We start from the raw sequence: 16,354 nt of genomic DNA, 5'->3' as shown, positions 1-16,354 counted from the left end.
CGCCCTTCTGCACATGGCTTTCTCCAGGGTCACCAATGAACAATTTTTTTTTCCTGAATCCAACAGATACTGTACAATCTTCATCTTACTTGTCCTTTCAGCAACATTTGGGACCCCCCAACCATTCCCTTTCTTGAAACACTAAACGCCTTCTCCTAGTTCTCTTCCTTTATCTTCAGTTGGCTGTCCTCAGTCTCCCTGGCTGGCTTACCATTCTCCAGTGACTTTTTTTTTTTTTTTTTTGTATTTCCCTTTTATTGCATAAATTACCAACAAAATCCTGACCTGGGAATCAAAAATTTAATAATATAACCTCAGTTTAACACCATTAAATAAGCTAAATCTCAGAGTAATACTGGAATGTTACCCAAATTAATAAAGTAGGCAAATGGCCAAGTATTACATTCTCTATTTCAAAAAAGAGGAATTAAGCATTCATGTCATAAGTTTATTGACAAACATATCTAGCATGCCATGAGTTAGAGTTTGATCCATTTCCAGAGGCTGTATGTCTTAAAATGCTCTTCATATCTGGTAAATGGATGAACTGAAACATCCTTATTGTTTAAGCAGTTGGTGTCTTACTATAAGGAAGGGTGCAGCAAATGCAGATCCAAAGTACAAACACATCTTATCTAGTAACGCCCACTTGTTTTCCACTGAAAATGGCAAATTCTTCCCGGGGCCCTCCTCATAGTGGCTCCTACGGACCACAGAGGTTGTGAACCTCCGGATGCTGTGGCCCAACATAGCGCTGCTGGAAGCTCTGTGAAAGGCGCAGAGACCGAGGACGGATGAAATGGCGGAACCTCACCAAGACCTTGTTTTCACGACCTTGTTCCCCCATGCTCAAGGACCGAAAGGCGACTTTTTTTTTTTTTTAATCCGGAGACAGGGTCTGGCTCTATCACCCAGGCTGGAGTGCAGTGGTGTGATCTTGGCTCACTGAAACCTCCGCCTTCTGGGTTCAAGCCTCGGCCTCTCGAGTAGCTGGGAATACAGGTGTGCACCATCAGACCCAGCTAATTTTTGTATTTTTAGTAGAGACAGGGTTTCACCATGTTGGCCAGGCTGGTCTCGAACTCCTGGCCTCAAGTGATCTGACCACCTCGGCCTTCCAAAGTGCTGGGATTACAGGTGTGAGCTACTGCTCCTGGCCTGAACCTGGCTTTGAATACAAAAGTGAGCATATGTGTATGTGTCTGAGAGAGTGACAGACTGGGGGGAAGCAGGCCAGAAGGAAGGAGGAGAAGCAAAGAGGGAAGCACCGAGAATCTACCCATCACCTGGAATCTTCTGGATCCTGCACGGCCCCAGAAATGATCTGCCTATGGCTTCAGACACGGAGACTTTAGAATGCCATCATAACACCCTCATTTTGGCAGACCTCCTGGGCCTTAAAGCTTCACCATCTCACTCAAAATTGATGGTGGCTTTTCCAAGCTAGCTTTCATTTGCCTTGAGATTGTCAGAATGACCTGGTGCATTCCATTTTTCTTGCCTCCTCTCTCATCAATGCCAGTATTGCTTTCATACCCTAAGGACTGCTGTCTTTTAGCACCTTCCGTTTCATAACGAGTTAACTACACATACACATACACATACACATACACATACACATACACACCCCTCGGGATCAGAAAAATAATGTGGCCTAGAAGGAGTGTAAAAGCATTTGTAAACTTTATTTGTAAACCATATACATTTCAGAAATAACGTCAGATATTTTCTTTCTTTCTTTAAAGACAAAGTCTTGCTCTGTCTTCCAGGCTGGAGTGCAGTGGCGCTATCTTGGCTCATTGCAACCTCTGCCCCCTGGGTTCAAGCGATTCTCCCTGCCTCAGCCTACTGAGTAGCTGGGATTACAGGCGTCCACCACCACACCAGGCTAATTTTTGTATTTTTAGTAGAGATGGGGTTTCGCCATGTTGGCCAGGCTGGTATCTAACTCCTGGACTCAAGTGATCCACCCACCTCAGCCTCCCAAAGTACTGGGATTACAGGTGTGTGCCACCGTGCCCAGCCAAATATTTCCTTAAAAAGTAGGATCTAAAGTAATTCAAGGGCTGGGCACGGTGGCTCATGCCTGTAATCCCAGCTGTGTAATAAGAGCTCTTGGGTGACAGGTGCATTGTCAATGAGCAGTAATATTTTGAAAGGAATTGTTTTGAGCATTAGGTCTCCATAGTGGGCTCAAAATATTCAGTAAACCACACTATAAACAGATGAGCTGTCATCCAGGCTTTGTTGTTCCATTTCTGGAGCAGAGGCAGAGTAGATTTAGCATCATTCTTAAGGGCCCTAGGATTTTGGGAATAGTAAATGAACCTGGCCTTTAACTTAAAGTCCAGCTGCGCTAGCCCCTAAAAAGAGAATCAGCCTGTCTTTGAGGGTTCAAAGCCAAACATTGACTTATCTTTCTAGCTATGAAAGTCCTATTAGGCGGTGGCTCACGCCTGTAATCCCAGCACTTTGGGAGGCCAAGGTGGGTGGACCATGAGGTCAGGAGTTTGAGACCAGCATGGCCAAGATGGTGGAATTCCATCTCTACTAAAAAATACAAAAATTAGCCGGGTGTGGTGACAGGCGCCTGTAATCCCAGCTACTCCGGAGGCTGAGGCAGGAGAATAGCTTGAACCTGGGAGGCGGAGTCTGCAGTGAGTCGAGATTGCGCCACTGCACTCTAGCCTGGGCGACAGAGCAAGACTCCGTCTCAAAAAAAAAAACAGAGCCAGGGGCGGTGGCTCAAGCCTGTAATCCCAGCACTTTGGGAGGCCGAGACAGGCGGATCACAAGGTCAGGAGATCGAGACCATCCTGGCTAACATGGTGAAACCCCATCTCTACTAAAAAATACAAAAAACTAGCCGGGCAAGGTGGCGGGCGCCTGTCGTCCCAGCTACTCAGGAGGCTGAGGCAGGAGAATGGCTTAAACCTGGGAGGCAGAGCTTGCAGTGAGCTGAGATCCGGCCACTGCACTCTAGCCTGGGCGACAGAGCGAGACTCTGTCTCAAAAAAAAACAAAAAAACAAAAAAAACCCGCAAATTGTAACTAATTTGAATATAAAAATGAGTTTGAAGTAAAATAATGAATAGTAATAACATATAATTCTTACTCTGAGCAGGGCAACAGGGGGAAAAATGACATATAAGACATAAAATGACATATTAAGTCCAAACAGGTGTTTGCATTATAGCATTTTAAACTCTTGGCATTATCCAAGACTATAGTAGAAATATTGATTAATTTCAGACAAGTCAGAAATGAATGTTAAATATGCAAATTTAAAAAACTTCTACCCATGGGATGGGGTAGTTGAGAAGTGGGTATAATGAAAACTCAGTTGAAACAGAAAACAAGAATAGTCTTTTTTAATCAAATAAACAAACAACAAACATGAAAATTAGTACAATGTTATTATCTATAGTCACAATGATTGTAAACAAAGTTTCCACTACAAAACAGAGAATCACAGACAAGTCATAGACAAGAAAAATTAATCTTTGTAATACTGAAAGAAACACACCCAAAGTTGAAGTATCTAGAAAGACAAACTGAAGGAAGCAGGGGGTAGGGGGAGAAATAGGTTTACCTCTTTCTATTTTACCAGACAAATATGAACCAAAAGAAAGCTTGTATAGTTATTTTATTCTCCAAAAAAAAAAAGGAAAGAGAGAAAGTATTATCAGAAATAGGAGGCTGTAATAAAAGGAGCATTCCCCCACAAAAGTATAAACATTCGGAACCTGTTTTCAACTTAACAACATAATCTCAAAACATAAACCCAAAATGGACAGAATTACAAGGAGAAATTGGCAAATCCACATCAAAATCGAAGAACATATCATTTTCCCAAGAATATTTACAAAAATTGGTCACATACTAAGTTACAATGTCAAACTCAACAAATACCAAAAATTGATATAATAAAAACCAATTTCTCAAATCCAATTTCATAAAAATAGAAATCATTAACAGAAAATAAGTCCAACATGTCCATGCAATTGGAAAGTTAAAAAATAAACTTCACTATAACTCATGGGTCAAAGAAAAACTCAGCAACTATCATTTAGGATGGAATAATGTTTTTGAACATCCCCTCAATGGTGCCACTCTACCCGCTCCTGACCAATGCTGAGACAACATATATAAACACACATATACAGACACTATACTGGGAAAGGGGGAACAAAATTGTCATCATTTGCAGAAGATTCCAACAACAACAACAACAAAAGATCAAAGACAAGGCATAGGTAGAAAAGAATTTAATTAGGCTGCAGGATATAAGATGAATATACAAAAATCAATTGTGTGCCTGTATGCCCACAACGAATGGCTGAAAACTGTCATTTTTAAAGAATTACAAAGTATTTAAGGTACCTAGGAATGTATCAAACAAAAGATGTATGAAATCTTTATGTTGAAAATTATAACACATCTTGAATAACATAAATGGATGAGAAAACCTCCCATTTAGAGGAGAATTCTCTCAAAACTAATAGTAAATATTAATATTAAGCGCAGTTTCACACAAAATCTCAACAGGCTTTTTTTTGAAGAACTTGTAAACTGATTCCAAAATGTATATGAAAGAGCAAAAAGTCAAGTACGACTAAGAACATTTCAAACAATGTGAGACTTCCTTTTCCAGTTATCAAAACTTACTATGAAGCTATTAAATTTAAGATATCGATACTGAGATAAATATATGGTGAATGAGAATAGAGAGCACTGGGGAGCAATGGGAGTCGATTTTTAAGGGATACAAAATTACAACTAGCAACTAGACAGGAGGAAGAAGTTCTAGGGTCCTCTGTCAATGTAGCATAACTGTAGTTAACAATAAGATATTACATAGTCTCAAATAGCTAGAAGGAGAGTATTGAATGTTCCTAACACAAAGAAATAATCCATGTTGGAGATAATGAATGTGCTAATAACCCTGACTTGATCATTATACATTATATATCTCAAAACATGACTCTACCCCATAAATATGTACATTATACATCAAGTAAAAATCAAATTTGAAAAGGAGAGCAGCAAACAAACTCAGGCATACATGAAAACACAATGTATGATAGCATATGATAGCTGTTATTACAAAAGGAAAAGGATTTAACAAATGGGGCTCGACACAGTTGGTCTTCTATACGAAAAAAAATTGAACTGCTTCCTAATACCATTCACAGAAATAAATCCTAGGTGGATTAAAGACCTAAAAGCAAAACTTGAAATCAAAGGAAACAGAAAGACAAGAAAAATAGCAAAACTTGAAATAGAAGAATAGAATGAAAACAGAATATTCTTATGCTCTCAAGGATAAGAAAGGTCTGAATAGACGAAACACATCAACCATAAGGAAAAGGTTGGTAAGTTTGATGATATAAAAAAAAAAAAACCTTTGTTACAACCGAAGTCACCATTGCTGGGATAAAAGTCAGCCTATAGAGCAGGAGACATACACAATACATACAACTGACTAAGGATTCACTTCCAAAACATATAAAGAATGTTTAGAAGGAATAAAGGACAGGCGTGGTGGCTCATACCTGTAATCCTAGCGCTTTGGGAGGCCCAGACTGGAGGACTGCTTGTGGCCAGGAATTCGAGACCAACCTGGCCAACATAGTGAGACCTCGTCTCTATTAAAAAAAAAACTTAAAAAAATTATGCATACATATCATATACATGATATATGACATATGTATATATAATATATGTATATATAATATACACTGTATTATATATTATATATTATATGTATATAACAATTATATAATATATAACTAATATATATGTATATATCATAATCCATATATGTCTATATAAGGGCCAAAAACTCCAGTAGAAAAATTGGGGAAAATATAAATAAGCATTTGACAGAAGAGGGAACAAAAGGCCAAGAAAATCAACCTCACTGGTAATCAAGGAAATGCAAATGAAAATGATGAGGTTCCCTTTCATACCTAGGAGAAAGGAAAAACTTAAATTGGACACAATCAAGTTTCCAAGGAGGCTGGGCACAGTGGCTCATGCCTGTCATCCCAGCACTTTGGGAGGCCGAGGTGAGATCACTTGAGGTCAGGAGTTCGAGACCAGCCTGGACAACATGGTGAAACCTTGTCTCTACTAAAAATACAAAAATTATCTGGGCGTGGTGGCACACACCTGTAATCCCAGCTACTCGGGAGGCTGAGGCTGGAGAATCGCTTGAACCCAGCAGGCGGAGGTTGCAGTGAGCTGAGATCACACCACTGCACTTTAGCCTGGGCAACAGAGCCAGATTCTGTCTCAAAAAAAAAAAAAAAAGGCAGGGGGAGGTCAAGGCGGGCAGATCACGAGGTCAGGAGATCGGGACCATCCTGGCTAACATGGTGAAACCCCGTCTCTACTAAAAATACAAAAAATTAGCCGGGCGTGGTGGCGGGCGCCTGTAATCCCAGCTACTCAGGAGGCTGAGGCAGGAGAATGGTGTGAACCTGGGAGGCAGAGCTTGCAGTCAGCCGAGATCACGCCACTGCACTCCAGCCTGGGTGATAGAGTGAGACTCCGTCTCAAAAAAAAAAAAAGTTTGGGAGGAAATGTGGAGTAACAAACCCTCGCACATACTGACAGGGTCATACAAACACTTGGAGTAACCATTTGGACAGAGTTGATAGACGAAGATGCTGGTACCACATAACCAAGCAACTCTATGTAGGTATATACCCAAACACTTCCACAAGGATATATGGACAAGAAAACACTCGCTGCAACATTACATGTGATGGCAAAGATTTTAAAATAGATAAACAGTGATGCCCTTATTTGATGGACCACGATTAATAGCTCTGACAAGGAGTGCCTGGCACACCAAGCACTATGTAAGTGTTTGATAACATCATCATTGTCATCATCATCAGCATAGATAAACCTCAAGAGCTCACGTTCAGTGTAAAAAAAAAATCAACAAAGTTGTGCAGGGTGTGTTATTACTGGTATAAAGTTTATGCAGTTTAAAATCATTTTGCCGGCCGGGCGCGGTGGCTCAAGCCTGTAATCCCAGCACTTTGGGAGGCCGAGACGGGCGGATCACGAGGTCAGGAGATCGAGACCATCCTGGCTAACCCGGTGAAACCCCATCTCTACTAAAAAATACAAAAAAAAAACTAGCCGGGCGAAGTGGCGGGCGCCTGTAGTCCCAGCTACTCGGGAGGCTGAGGCAGGAGAATGGCTAAATCCGGGAGGCGGAGCTTGCAGTGAGCTGAGATCCGGCCACTGCACTCCAGCCTGGGTGACAGAGCGAGACTCCATCTCAAAAAAAAAAAAAAAAAAAAAAAAATCATTTTGCCAATGTTGTAAGGCATACTTACGGATAGATACATGTGTAATGATATAAACTACGAAAACCTCCCTGGGAATAAAAAACATGGAACTCGGGATGATTCATCGGTGAGGGCAAAGGAGGGAAATGAAGTCAGGGAGTGCAGAAAGGGCTCCATTTGTATTTGCAGTTTTATTTCTGAAGCTGGATAGAGGGAATATGGAAACTCCTTATCTTACTCCCCATATGTCTTTTCCTTTCCTTTTCCTTTTTTTTTTTTTTTTTTTTTTTTTGCAGGCAGAATCTTGCTGTCATCCAGGCTGGAGTGCAGTGGCGTACAATCTCAGCTCTTTGCAACTTTGACCTCCCCAGGCTCAGGTGATCCTCCCACCTTGGCCTCCCAAGTAGCTGGGACTACAGGCATGTGCCACCACACCCCGCTAATTTTTGTGTGTGTGGTTTTTTTTTTTTTTTTTTGTAGAGGTTTATGTTGCCTAGGTTGGTCTCGAACTCCTGGGTTCAAAAGATCTGCCTGCCTCAGCCTCCCAAAATGCTGGGATTACGGGGGAAGGCCACCACCCTCAGCCCTCCATGTGTCTTTATGTACTTAATATTACATATTTTAAAAAGAAGTCTGGTAATGCCATGTGCCAGTGAGGATTTTCAGAAAAAGAAATGCTTACTGCTGCTGGGAATATACATTGGAATAGCCATTTTGGGGAGTAATTTGGCAAAACGTAGTGAAGGGAGCCAGCAATCTGGCTTCTAGGAGCCTATGCTAGAAAATCTCTGCTGCATATGGGAACAAAGACACTGATAAGGATGGTTAACCAACCACTGTTTATAAAAACAAATAGAAACAATTGTTTCTAAATGTCCATCAATAACAACTGACATTTACTAAGTGCTTGCCACACACCAGTGGTTGTATAGGGGGATGAACGAACGCATCAATAGAAATAAAATGGATAAACAGAATAGCTTACTACTACTATTAAAATGATAAAGAGGACCTAAATATATCAAATATGATAAACCTTAAAAATATGTAAAAATGGTGAATAACAGGTACACACAGTATAAATTTTAAAATCATAAAATGATATCAATGCCACTCATAAAAACATAGAGGGCCAGGTGTCGTGGCTCACACCTGTAATCCCAGCACTTTGGGAAGCTGAGGCAGGTGGATCACTTGAGGTCAGTCATTCGAGACCATGCTGGCCAACATGGTGAAACCCCATCTCTACTAAAAATACAAAAATTCGCTGGGCTTGGTGGTGGACACCTGTAATCCCAGCTACTTGGGAGGCTGAAGCAGGAGAATCCCTTGAACCCAGGGGGCAGAAGTTGCAGTGAGCCTGAGATTGCGCCACTGCACTCCAGCCTGGGTGACAGAGAGAGACTCTGTCTTAAAACAAACAAACAAACAAACAAATAAAAAAGTGTAAAAGTGTGTATGGAAGGGATGCCCTTCAAAGAAGTGATGACTGGATTGATTTTCCACAGCAGTGCAAGAAATCAGAAGACAGTGTAAGAAATCATCTCAAAGAAAATAACTGCCAAGAAAATTTTCAAGAATTAAAATGAAATAAGAATCGTTTCAGCAAACAAAATTGAGAGTCTGTATCAGTAGATCCTCACTGAATGAAATAGTACAAATCGTGTTTCAGGCATTAGAAAAGAGTTCCCAGTTAGAAGTTCTAAGATGAAAAAAAGAAGTAATAAATGTGTGGGCAACTATAAATAAACATTGATCATATAAAGAATAATCATGTCTACGAAGTTTATAAAAAATGATAATACCAGACAATAGTAACATGATTAAGAGATGATATAAGGAATAGTAGGTAGGATTTAACAGGTAGAGATGACAGAGAGAAACATTCTGGGTAGAAACAGAAGCTTGAACAAAGAAATAGTGGTAACAACAACATAGAGAATAAGCAATCCAGTCTGACTGAAACAGGGCAAATAAAAAGAACCTGGTGAGTGGTGCTGTAGTAGGAAGGATGTGAGGACTTAGTCTTTAATGACTTGTGCATCTGGGGCTCATAGGGGTAATTGCAGACTCTTGGTTAATGTCACAGGACTCCCAAAGTCTTAGAAAACAGAGACAAAACTGATGTGGTTCCTGTCCTCAATAAGCTTTTAAAAGCACAAATGAAGGAACACCAGAGATCTTTGCAGTTTATCCCTCCAACACAATGAGTAGTTCTGAAGTGAACCTCTAACAAACAGCATGTTGGAAAATTACAAAGAATACATATTTCCTTAATCTGCTTTCGAGTCCCATCGTATTTTTTCCTTAATAACAGCTTTGTTGAGATATAATTCACAAACCATAACATTCACCCTTTAAATTGTACAATTTAGTGGATTGTAATGCATTCACAGAATTGTGCAATCATCAACCACTATCAAATGCTATATTTTTATCACTCCAAAGAGAAATCCATACTCATTAACCATTGCTTCCTATTCCCTGCTCCCTGCAGCCCTTAGCAACCACTACTCCACTTTCTATCTCCATGTTTTTCTGTATAATGGCTATTTCATGTAAACAAAGTCATACAACATGTGGTCTTCTGTGACTGGTCTTCTGCTCTTTCACTTAGCATGTTTTCAAGGTAGATCCAAGTTGCAGGATGTATTAATACTTCATTCTACTTATTACAAATAATATTCCATTGTATGAACATGCCATATTTTATGTATCCACTCATTCATTTATGGATATTTTGGTATTTCTACTTTCTGGTAATTATGAATAATGCTATAAATATTTGTGTAAAAGTTTTTCTATGTTCATGTTTTGAACTCTTTTGAGTGTATACCTAGGCATGGCATTCCTGGGTGATATCATAACTCTGTTTTTTAACATTTTGAGGAGCTACCAAACTGTCTCCCAAAGTGGCTACACCATTTTTTATTACCCCCAACAATGTATGAGGGTTCTAATTTTTCTACTTCATCAACACTTGTTGTCTGTTTTATTATATTCACATAGTGAGTGTGAAGTGATATCTCTTTGCAGTTTTGATTTGCATTTCCCTGCTAATGATGTAGAACATCTTTCATATGCTTATTGGCCATTTGTATATTTTCTTTAAAGAAGTGTCTATTCAGGTAGTTTGCCCATTTTTACTGGGCTTTTTGTCTTTTTTATTGTTGAGTTATACACTTTTTTTTTTTTTTAAAGAGACAGGCTCTCAATTGGTCACCTAGGCTAGAGTGCAGTGGCACAATCATAGCTCATTGCAGCCCCGAACTCCTGGGCTCAAGTGATACTCCCGCCTCAGCCTCCCAAGTAGCTGGGCTGACTTTTTATATTTTGTAGAGATGGGGTCTCACTACCTTGTCAAGCCTGGTTTCAAACTCCCCGCCTTAAGTAATCCTCCCACCTCAGCCTCCCAGAGTGTTTGGACTACAGGTATGAGCCACCACTCCTGGTCCCAACATGTCAAATATATATATACATATATATATAATCATTCCTTATCAGATATATGATTTGCAAATATTTTCTCTCATTCTTTTGGTTATCTTTTCACTTTCTTGATGGCATCTTACGAAGTACAAAAGTTTTGAGTTTTGATGAAGTCTAATTTTTCTTTTATTGCTTATGTTTTTGGTGTTATAAATATGTAAGCAATCATAACCTAATTAAAGGCAATGAAGATTTATGCCTATGTTTTCTTCTAAGACGTCTGTGATTCTAGCTCTTACATTTAGTTGATTCATTTGAGTTAATTTTTGTATATGGTGGGAGGTGGGGGCGCAACTTCATTGTTTCTCCTGTGGATATCCAGTTGTACCAGCATCATTTGTTGAAAAGTCTATTCTTTCCCCCATTGAAATCTTGCCTTTTATTTCTTTTTCTTGTCTAATTGTCCTGGCTACAAATCCCAGTACAGTGTTGCAGAGAAGTAACAAGAGTGCCCTTCCTTGTCTTGTTCTTGATCTTAGGGTGAAAACACTCAGCATAATGTTCATTGTGACTTTTTCAGACCTTTTATCAGGTTGACAAAATTCCCTTCTGTTACTAGTTTGCTGTCTGTTTTTATCATGAAAAGCTGTTAGTTTTTTTTTCATCGAATGCTTTTTCTGCATCAATTGAGATAATCATATAGTTTTTTTCCACTTTATTCTATTAATGTGGTGTATGACATTGATTTTTCTATGTTGAAGTACGCTTGCATTCCCAAGACACATCTCACTTGATCAGGGTATATACACAGTGACGTGCTGCACAACAGCATTACATATGACGGTGCTCACTTGAGATAATACCTTACTTTTACTGTACCTTTTCTGTGTTTAAATACACAAATACTTGCTGCTGCGTTACAATTGCCTGCAGTATTCAATGCAGTAACATGTACAGGTTTGTAACCTAGGAGCATGGGCTATACCACACAGCCTAGGTGTGTAGTAGGCTATACCAGCTAGATTTGTGTAAGTATATTCTATGACGTTTGCACAACAAAATTGCCTAATGATGCATTTCTCACAAGGTATCTTCATCATAAGTGACAAATACCTGTAATTCCTTTTTTTTTTTTTTTCTTTTTCCTCGGCTCTGTCACCCAGGCAGGAGTGCAGTGGCAGGATCTCAGCTCACTGCAAGCTCCGCCTTCCGGGTTCAAGCCATTCTCCTGCCTCAGCCTCCCGAGTAGCTGGGACTACAGGCGCCCGCCACCGCGCCCGGCTAGTTTTTGTATTTTTAGTAGAGACGGGGTTTCACCATGTTAGCCAGGATAGTCTCCATCTCCTGACTTCGTGATCCGCCCGCCTCGGCCTCCCAAAGTGCTGGGATTACAGGCATGAGCCACCGTGCCTGGCCTGTAATTCTTTTAATATGCTGCTAAATTCAGATTGCTGGTATTTTCTCGAGAATTTTCACATCTATGTTCATAAAGAATACTGGTCTGCAGTGCCTTTTTCTGGTTTTGGTATCATGGTAATACTAGTCTCATAGAATGAGTTAGGAAGTGTTTTCTTCTCTTGTTTTTTTGAAATTTGAGAAGGTTGATGTTAATTCTTTAAATATTAGGTAGAATTCACCAGTGACACCATCTGGTCCTGGGCTTTTCTTTGTTGGGCGGGTTTTGGGTTTTTTTTTTTTTTTCATTACTAATCCAATCTCCTTACTTGTTAAAGATCTATTCAGATTTTCTAATTCTTCTCAAGTTTTGGTAATTTTATCTTTCTAGGAATTTGTCCATTTCATCTAGGTTATATAATTTATTGGCATATAATTATTCATAATATTCCCTTATAGCCCTTCTTACTCCTTAAGGGCATTTGTGATGTCCTGTCTTTCATTTCTGATCTTAGTAACTTGAGTCTTTTTTTCTTGGTCAGTCTACCTAAAAAGCTTGAAAAGAACAAAGGAGTAACTTTTGATTTTTCTCTATTTCTATTCTTTATTTCCACTAAAATCTGTTATTTCTTCTCTTCTGCTTGCTTTGGCTTTAGCTTGCTTTACTTCCCGCCCCCACTTCCCCGTCCTCCCCGCCTTTTTTTTTTTTAAACTTTCTTAAAAGGTAAAAGATTTTAGATTTGGGTATTGGCCTGAGCCCTCACTTTTTTTTTTTTTTTTTTTTTGAGAGGGAGTCTCACGCTGTCGCCCAGGCTGGAGTGCAGTGGCGCGATCTCGGCTCACTGCAAGCTCCGCCTCCCGGGTTTACGCCATTCTCCTGCCTCAGCCTCCTGAGTAGCTGGGACTACAGGCGCCGCCACCGCGCCCGGCTAATTTTTTGTATTTTTAGTAGAGACGGGGTTTCACTGTGGTCTCGATCTGCTGACCTTGTGATCCGCCCGCCTCGGCCTCCCAAAGTGCTGGGATTACAGGCGTGAGCCACCGCGCCCGGCAAGTCCCTGGGATTATAGCCACGAGCCATTGTGACTGAGATCTCTTGTTAATGTAAATTTCCTTCTAGGCACTGCATTTATTGCTTCTAAGTTTATTGCTTAGTTACTAAGCAATAAGTTTATTGCTTAGGCAATTGTAATGCAGCAGCAAGTATTTGTGTATTTAAACACAGAAAAGGTACAGTAAAAGTAAGGTATTATCTCAAGTAAGCACTGTCGTATGTAACTGCATTTATTGCTTCATAAGTTTTGGTGTTATGTCTTTAATTCATTCCAAATATTTTCTAATTTCCCTTGTGATTTTCTTTAACCATTCATTATTTATGAGTATGTTGTTTAATTTCCATATCTGTGAATTTCCCAACTTTCCTTCTGTTAATAATTTCTCATTTCATTCCCTTGTGAATGGAGAGCATACTTTGTATGATTTCAACCCTTTTAACTTTATAAGGCTTGTTTTATGGCCTAATACGTGGCCTATCTTTGAGAATGTTTTATGGGCCCTTGTGAAGAGTATGTATTCTGATGTTCTTGGGTGGAATGTTCTCTCGGTGTCTATCAGGTCTAGTTGCTCTACAGTGTTAAGTCTTCTATATCCTTGTTGATCGTCTGCCTGTAGTTTTGTCTATTATTGAGAAGGGGGTATTGCATTTCTCCCTTTAATTGTCGCTTTTTATTTCATGTATCTTGGTCTTCTTGCTTTTATGGAAGAGTTGATTTTCTCAGGTCTTTATTCCACCGTTCCAGAAGTGCTCCCACCCTCGACATCTGATTTGGAGCTTAGAGAATGTGTAAGCTTTTCAGTTAGAATCAATCTTGTTTTATAATATCTTCTAGGCCACAGTATCGAGGTTCATACACTGTACAATGATCATCTTCATTTTCTCCAGAATTAGCATTTAACGGATCTTAGCATCAGTGACATAGATGAAGAGTAAAGTAAACTTGAAGATAAAAACTAATACACCAACCCTAATGCCCTCTTCAGTGTTTTTGTGTAGTAATTATAGGCACCATATCTCCGAGATCCTCAAACATCACATTTCTCCCAGGCTGTGTTTTTCACCTGAAAATCATAATCATGAAACTATATAGCTGTCAGGATTTTATCTCCGCCTAGAATCTATGTAGATGCCAACCCAGTTTACCCTAATATACTCAAAGTCTCTAAATTCTTGGTAGAAATGGTTCCTGACTTACAATGAATTGACTTAAAATTTCTCAACTTCACAAGGATGCAAGAGTAGTACCCATTCAGTAGACGCCATACCTTGACTAATCACACAACTATTCTGTGTTTCCCTTTCAGTACAGTATTCAATCAACTGCATGAGATATTCAGCATTTTAAAATAAGCTGTGTGTTAAATGATTTTACCCAATTGTATGCCAATGTAAATGTTCTGAGCAAGTTTTAGGTAGGCTAGGCTAAGCTATGCAGTTCAGTAGGTTAGGTGTAGTAAATGCATTTTAGGTTTATAATAGTTTCCACTTATGATGAGGGACATAACCTTATCATAAGCTGAGGAGCATCTATACATGGCCTTATATATTAAATATTTCACTTAGATTATTTCGGTTTCTTAACTGCACACCTGAAACTCCTTTCTTATAAGGTTGGTATTTTACTACAAAACAAACCTAAAATAAAATCTAAATTGGGATTTCATTAGTCTCTATGATATAGAATTTTACTCAGTAGCTTATCCTCTAGTCTGTATTCATAAAAAGCTCTTAAGTTGTTCTTTTCATAACAAGTTTATCCGATTGTAAATATTAAAAACTTGTTTTGCATTCAGCAGTCTGTGTTTGTCAAGTGTGAGTTTTGCTGGCAAAAAAATCTGAGCCTAAAGCTCAAAACAATCATGAAAATAGTTAAGCTGAGTCAGAGACTGAGTGGCTTATTGCTATTATAGACATCTGAAATGTAGTATGTTCTTCCAGAAGATTCCAATGAGAGTGATTGTAATATCCTTGCCTAATACAACTTGGTGCAAGCATTCTGCATATATAATTATGTAGATATATAATCCTAGATTATCTTATTCCACTTGTGGTCATGCTTGTCAGTATTTGATTCTACCTTTTATTCAAAATATTCTTTTTATTCAAATGGAATTATTTGTTGATAGCTCATATCAAGATGGAGACTGGTGTTCACTAACAATTGAGACTTAATTTTTTCCAAATCAGCTTAAATCCTGATTGACCATGTGTTATAGGCTGAACTGTGTCCCCACAAAATTCATATATTGAAGCCCTAATCCCCAGTGTGACTTTATTTGGAGATAGGACCAATAAGGAAGTAATTAAGGTTAAATTAGGTCATAAGGGCAGGGCCTTGACCACATGTGGGATTACTGTCCCTATAAGAAGAGACACCAGTGAGCCCTCTCTCCCTCCCCTGGGCCCGACCTCTGTCTTCATATATGCACTGAGGAAAGATCATGTGAGAACATAGCTAGAAGGCAGCTCTCTACAGCCAGAAACAGAGTCCTCACTAGAAACCAACCCTGCTGGGCTTTGATCTGCGACTTCCAGCATCCAGAACTGTAAGAAAATAAATGTTTGTTGTTTAAACTACTCAGCCTGTGATATTGTGTTAATAATGACAGTCTGAGCAAACTAATACACCATGTTTGGCTCTAAAGGTACAAAAATGAATCAGACCTAAGTCCTACACTTTAGGAGCACATTGTCTAATGAGGAGAGACTTTCATGAAAATACAATGACAAAAAAATTCTAACTCAGCCTGGGAGCCCTGGAAGGCTCCAAAGAGCACACATTTGACTAAGGTTTTCAAGGAAGTCCAACCAGGAGAAGAAACAGTAATCCAGGCAGAGAGAATCCTCAGGAAGGACTCAGGCATTCAAAGGTAGGATGTATTCGGTGAACATCGAGAGACCAGGGGGGATAGAGGGCATGAGGGACTGTCAGGACAGAAGGCTGAGTAAATGGACCAGGGCAAGATGTCTATGAAGGGCCTTGAGAGCCAATATATAAGAAAAGGTTTATTAAACAATGTGTTAGCTTACTAGGGCTGTCATCGCAAACTGCCATAGACCGAGTGGTTAAATAACAGAAATTTCTTTTCTCACAGTTCTGGCAGCCAGAAGTCCGAGATCGAAGTGTCAGCAGGGTGGTTCCTTCTAAGGCTGCTCTCCTTGG

General features: G+C 39.5%; 1 protein-coding gene across 1 annotated transcript; it reads right to left on the bottom strand.

Annotated features, from left to right (window-relative positions):
• Positions 1–253: 253 nt before the first annotated feature.
• On the bottom strand, positions 254–855 carry LOC119627124 (cytochrome c oxidase subunit 7C, mitochondrial-like). The gene has a single exon (XM_038006334.2). It carries the CDS (start codon positions 748–750, stop codon positions 559–561), a length of 192 nt encoding a protein of 63 aa, XP_037862262.1. The 5' UTR covers positions 751–855; the 3' UTR covers positions 254–558.
• Between the last annotated feature and the right edge of the window lie 15,499 nt (positions 856–16,354).

Source organism: Chlorocebus sabaeus, chromosome 19, assembly GCF_047675955.1.
Source record: "Chlorocebus sabaeus isolate Y175 chromosome 19, mChlSab1.0.hap1, whole genome shotgun sequence".
Lineage (NCBI taxonomy): Eukaryota > Metazoa > Chordata > Mammalia > Primates > Cercopithecidae > Chlorocebus > Chlorocebus sabaeus.
The sequence above is the reverse complement of the archived record's forward strand: the minus strand, read 5'-3'. Positions and strand labels throughout refer to the sequence as shown.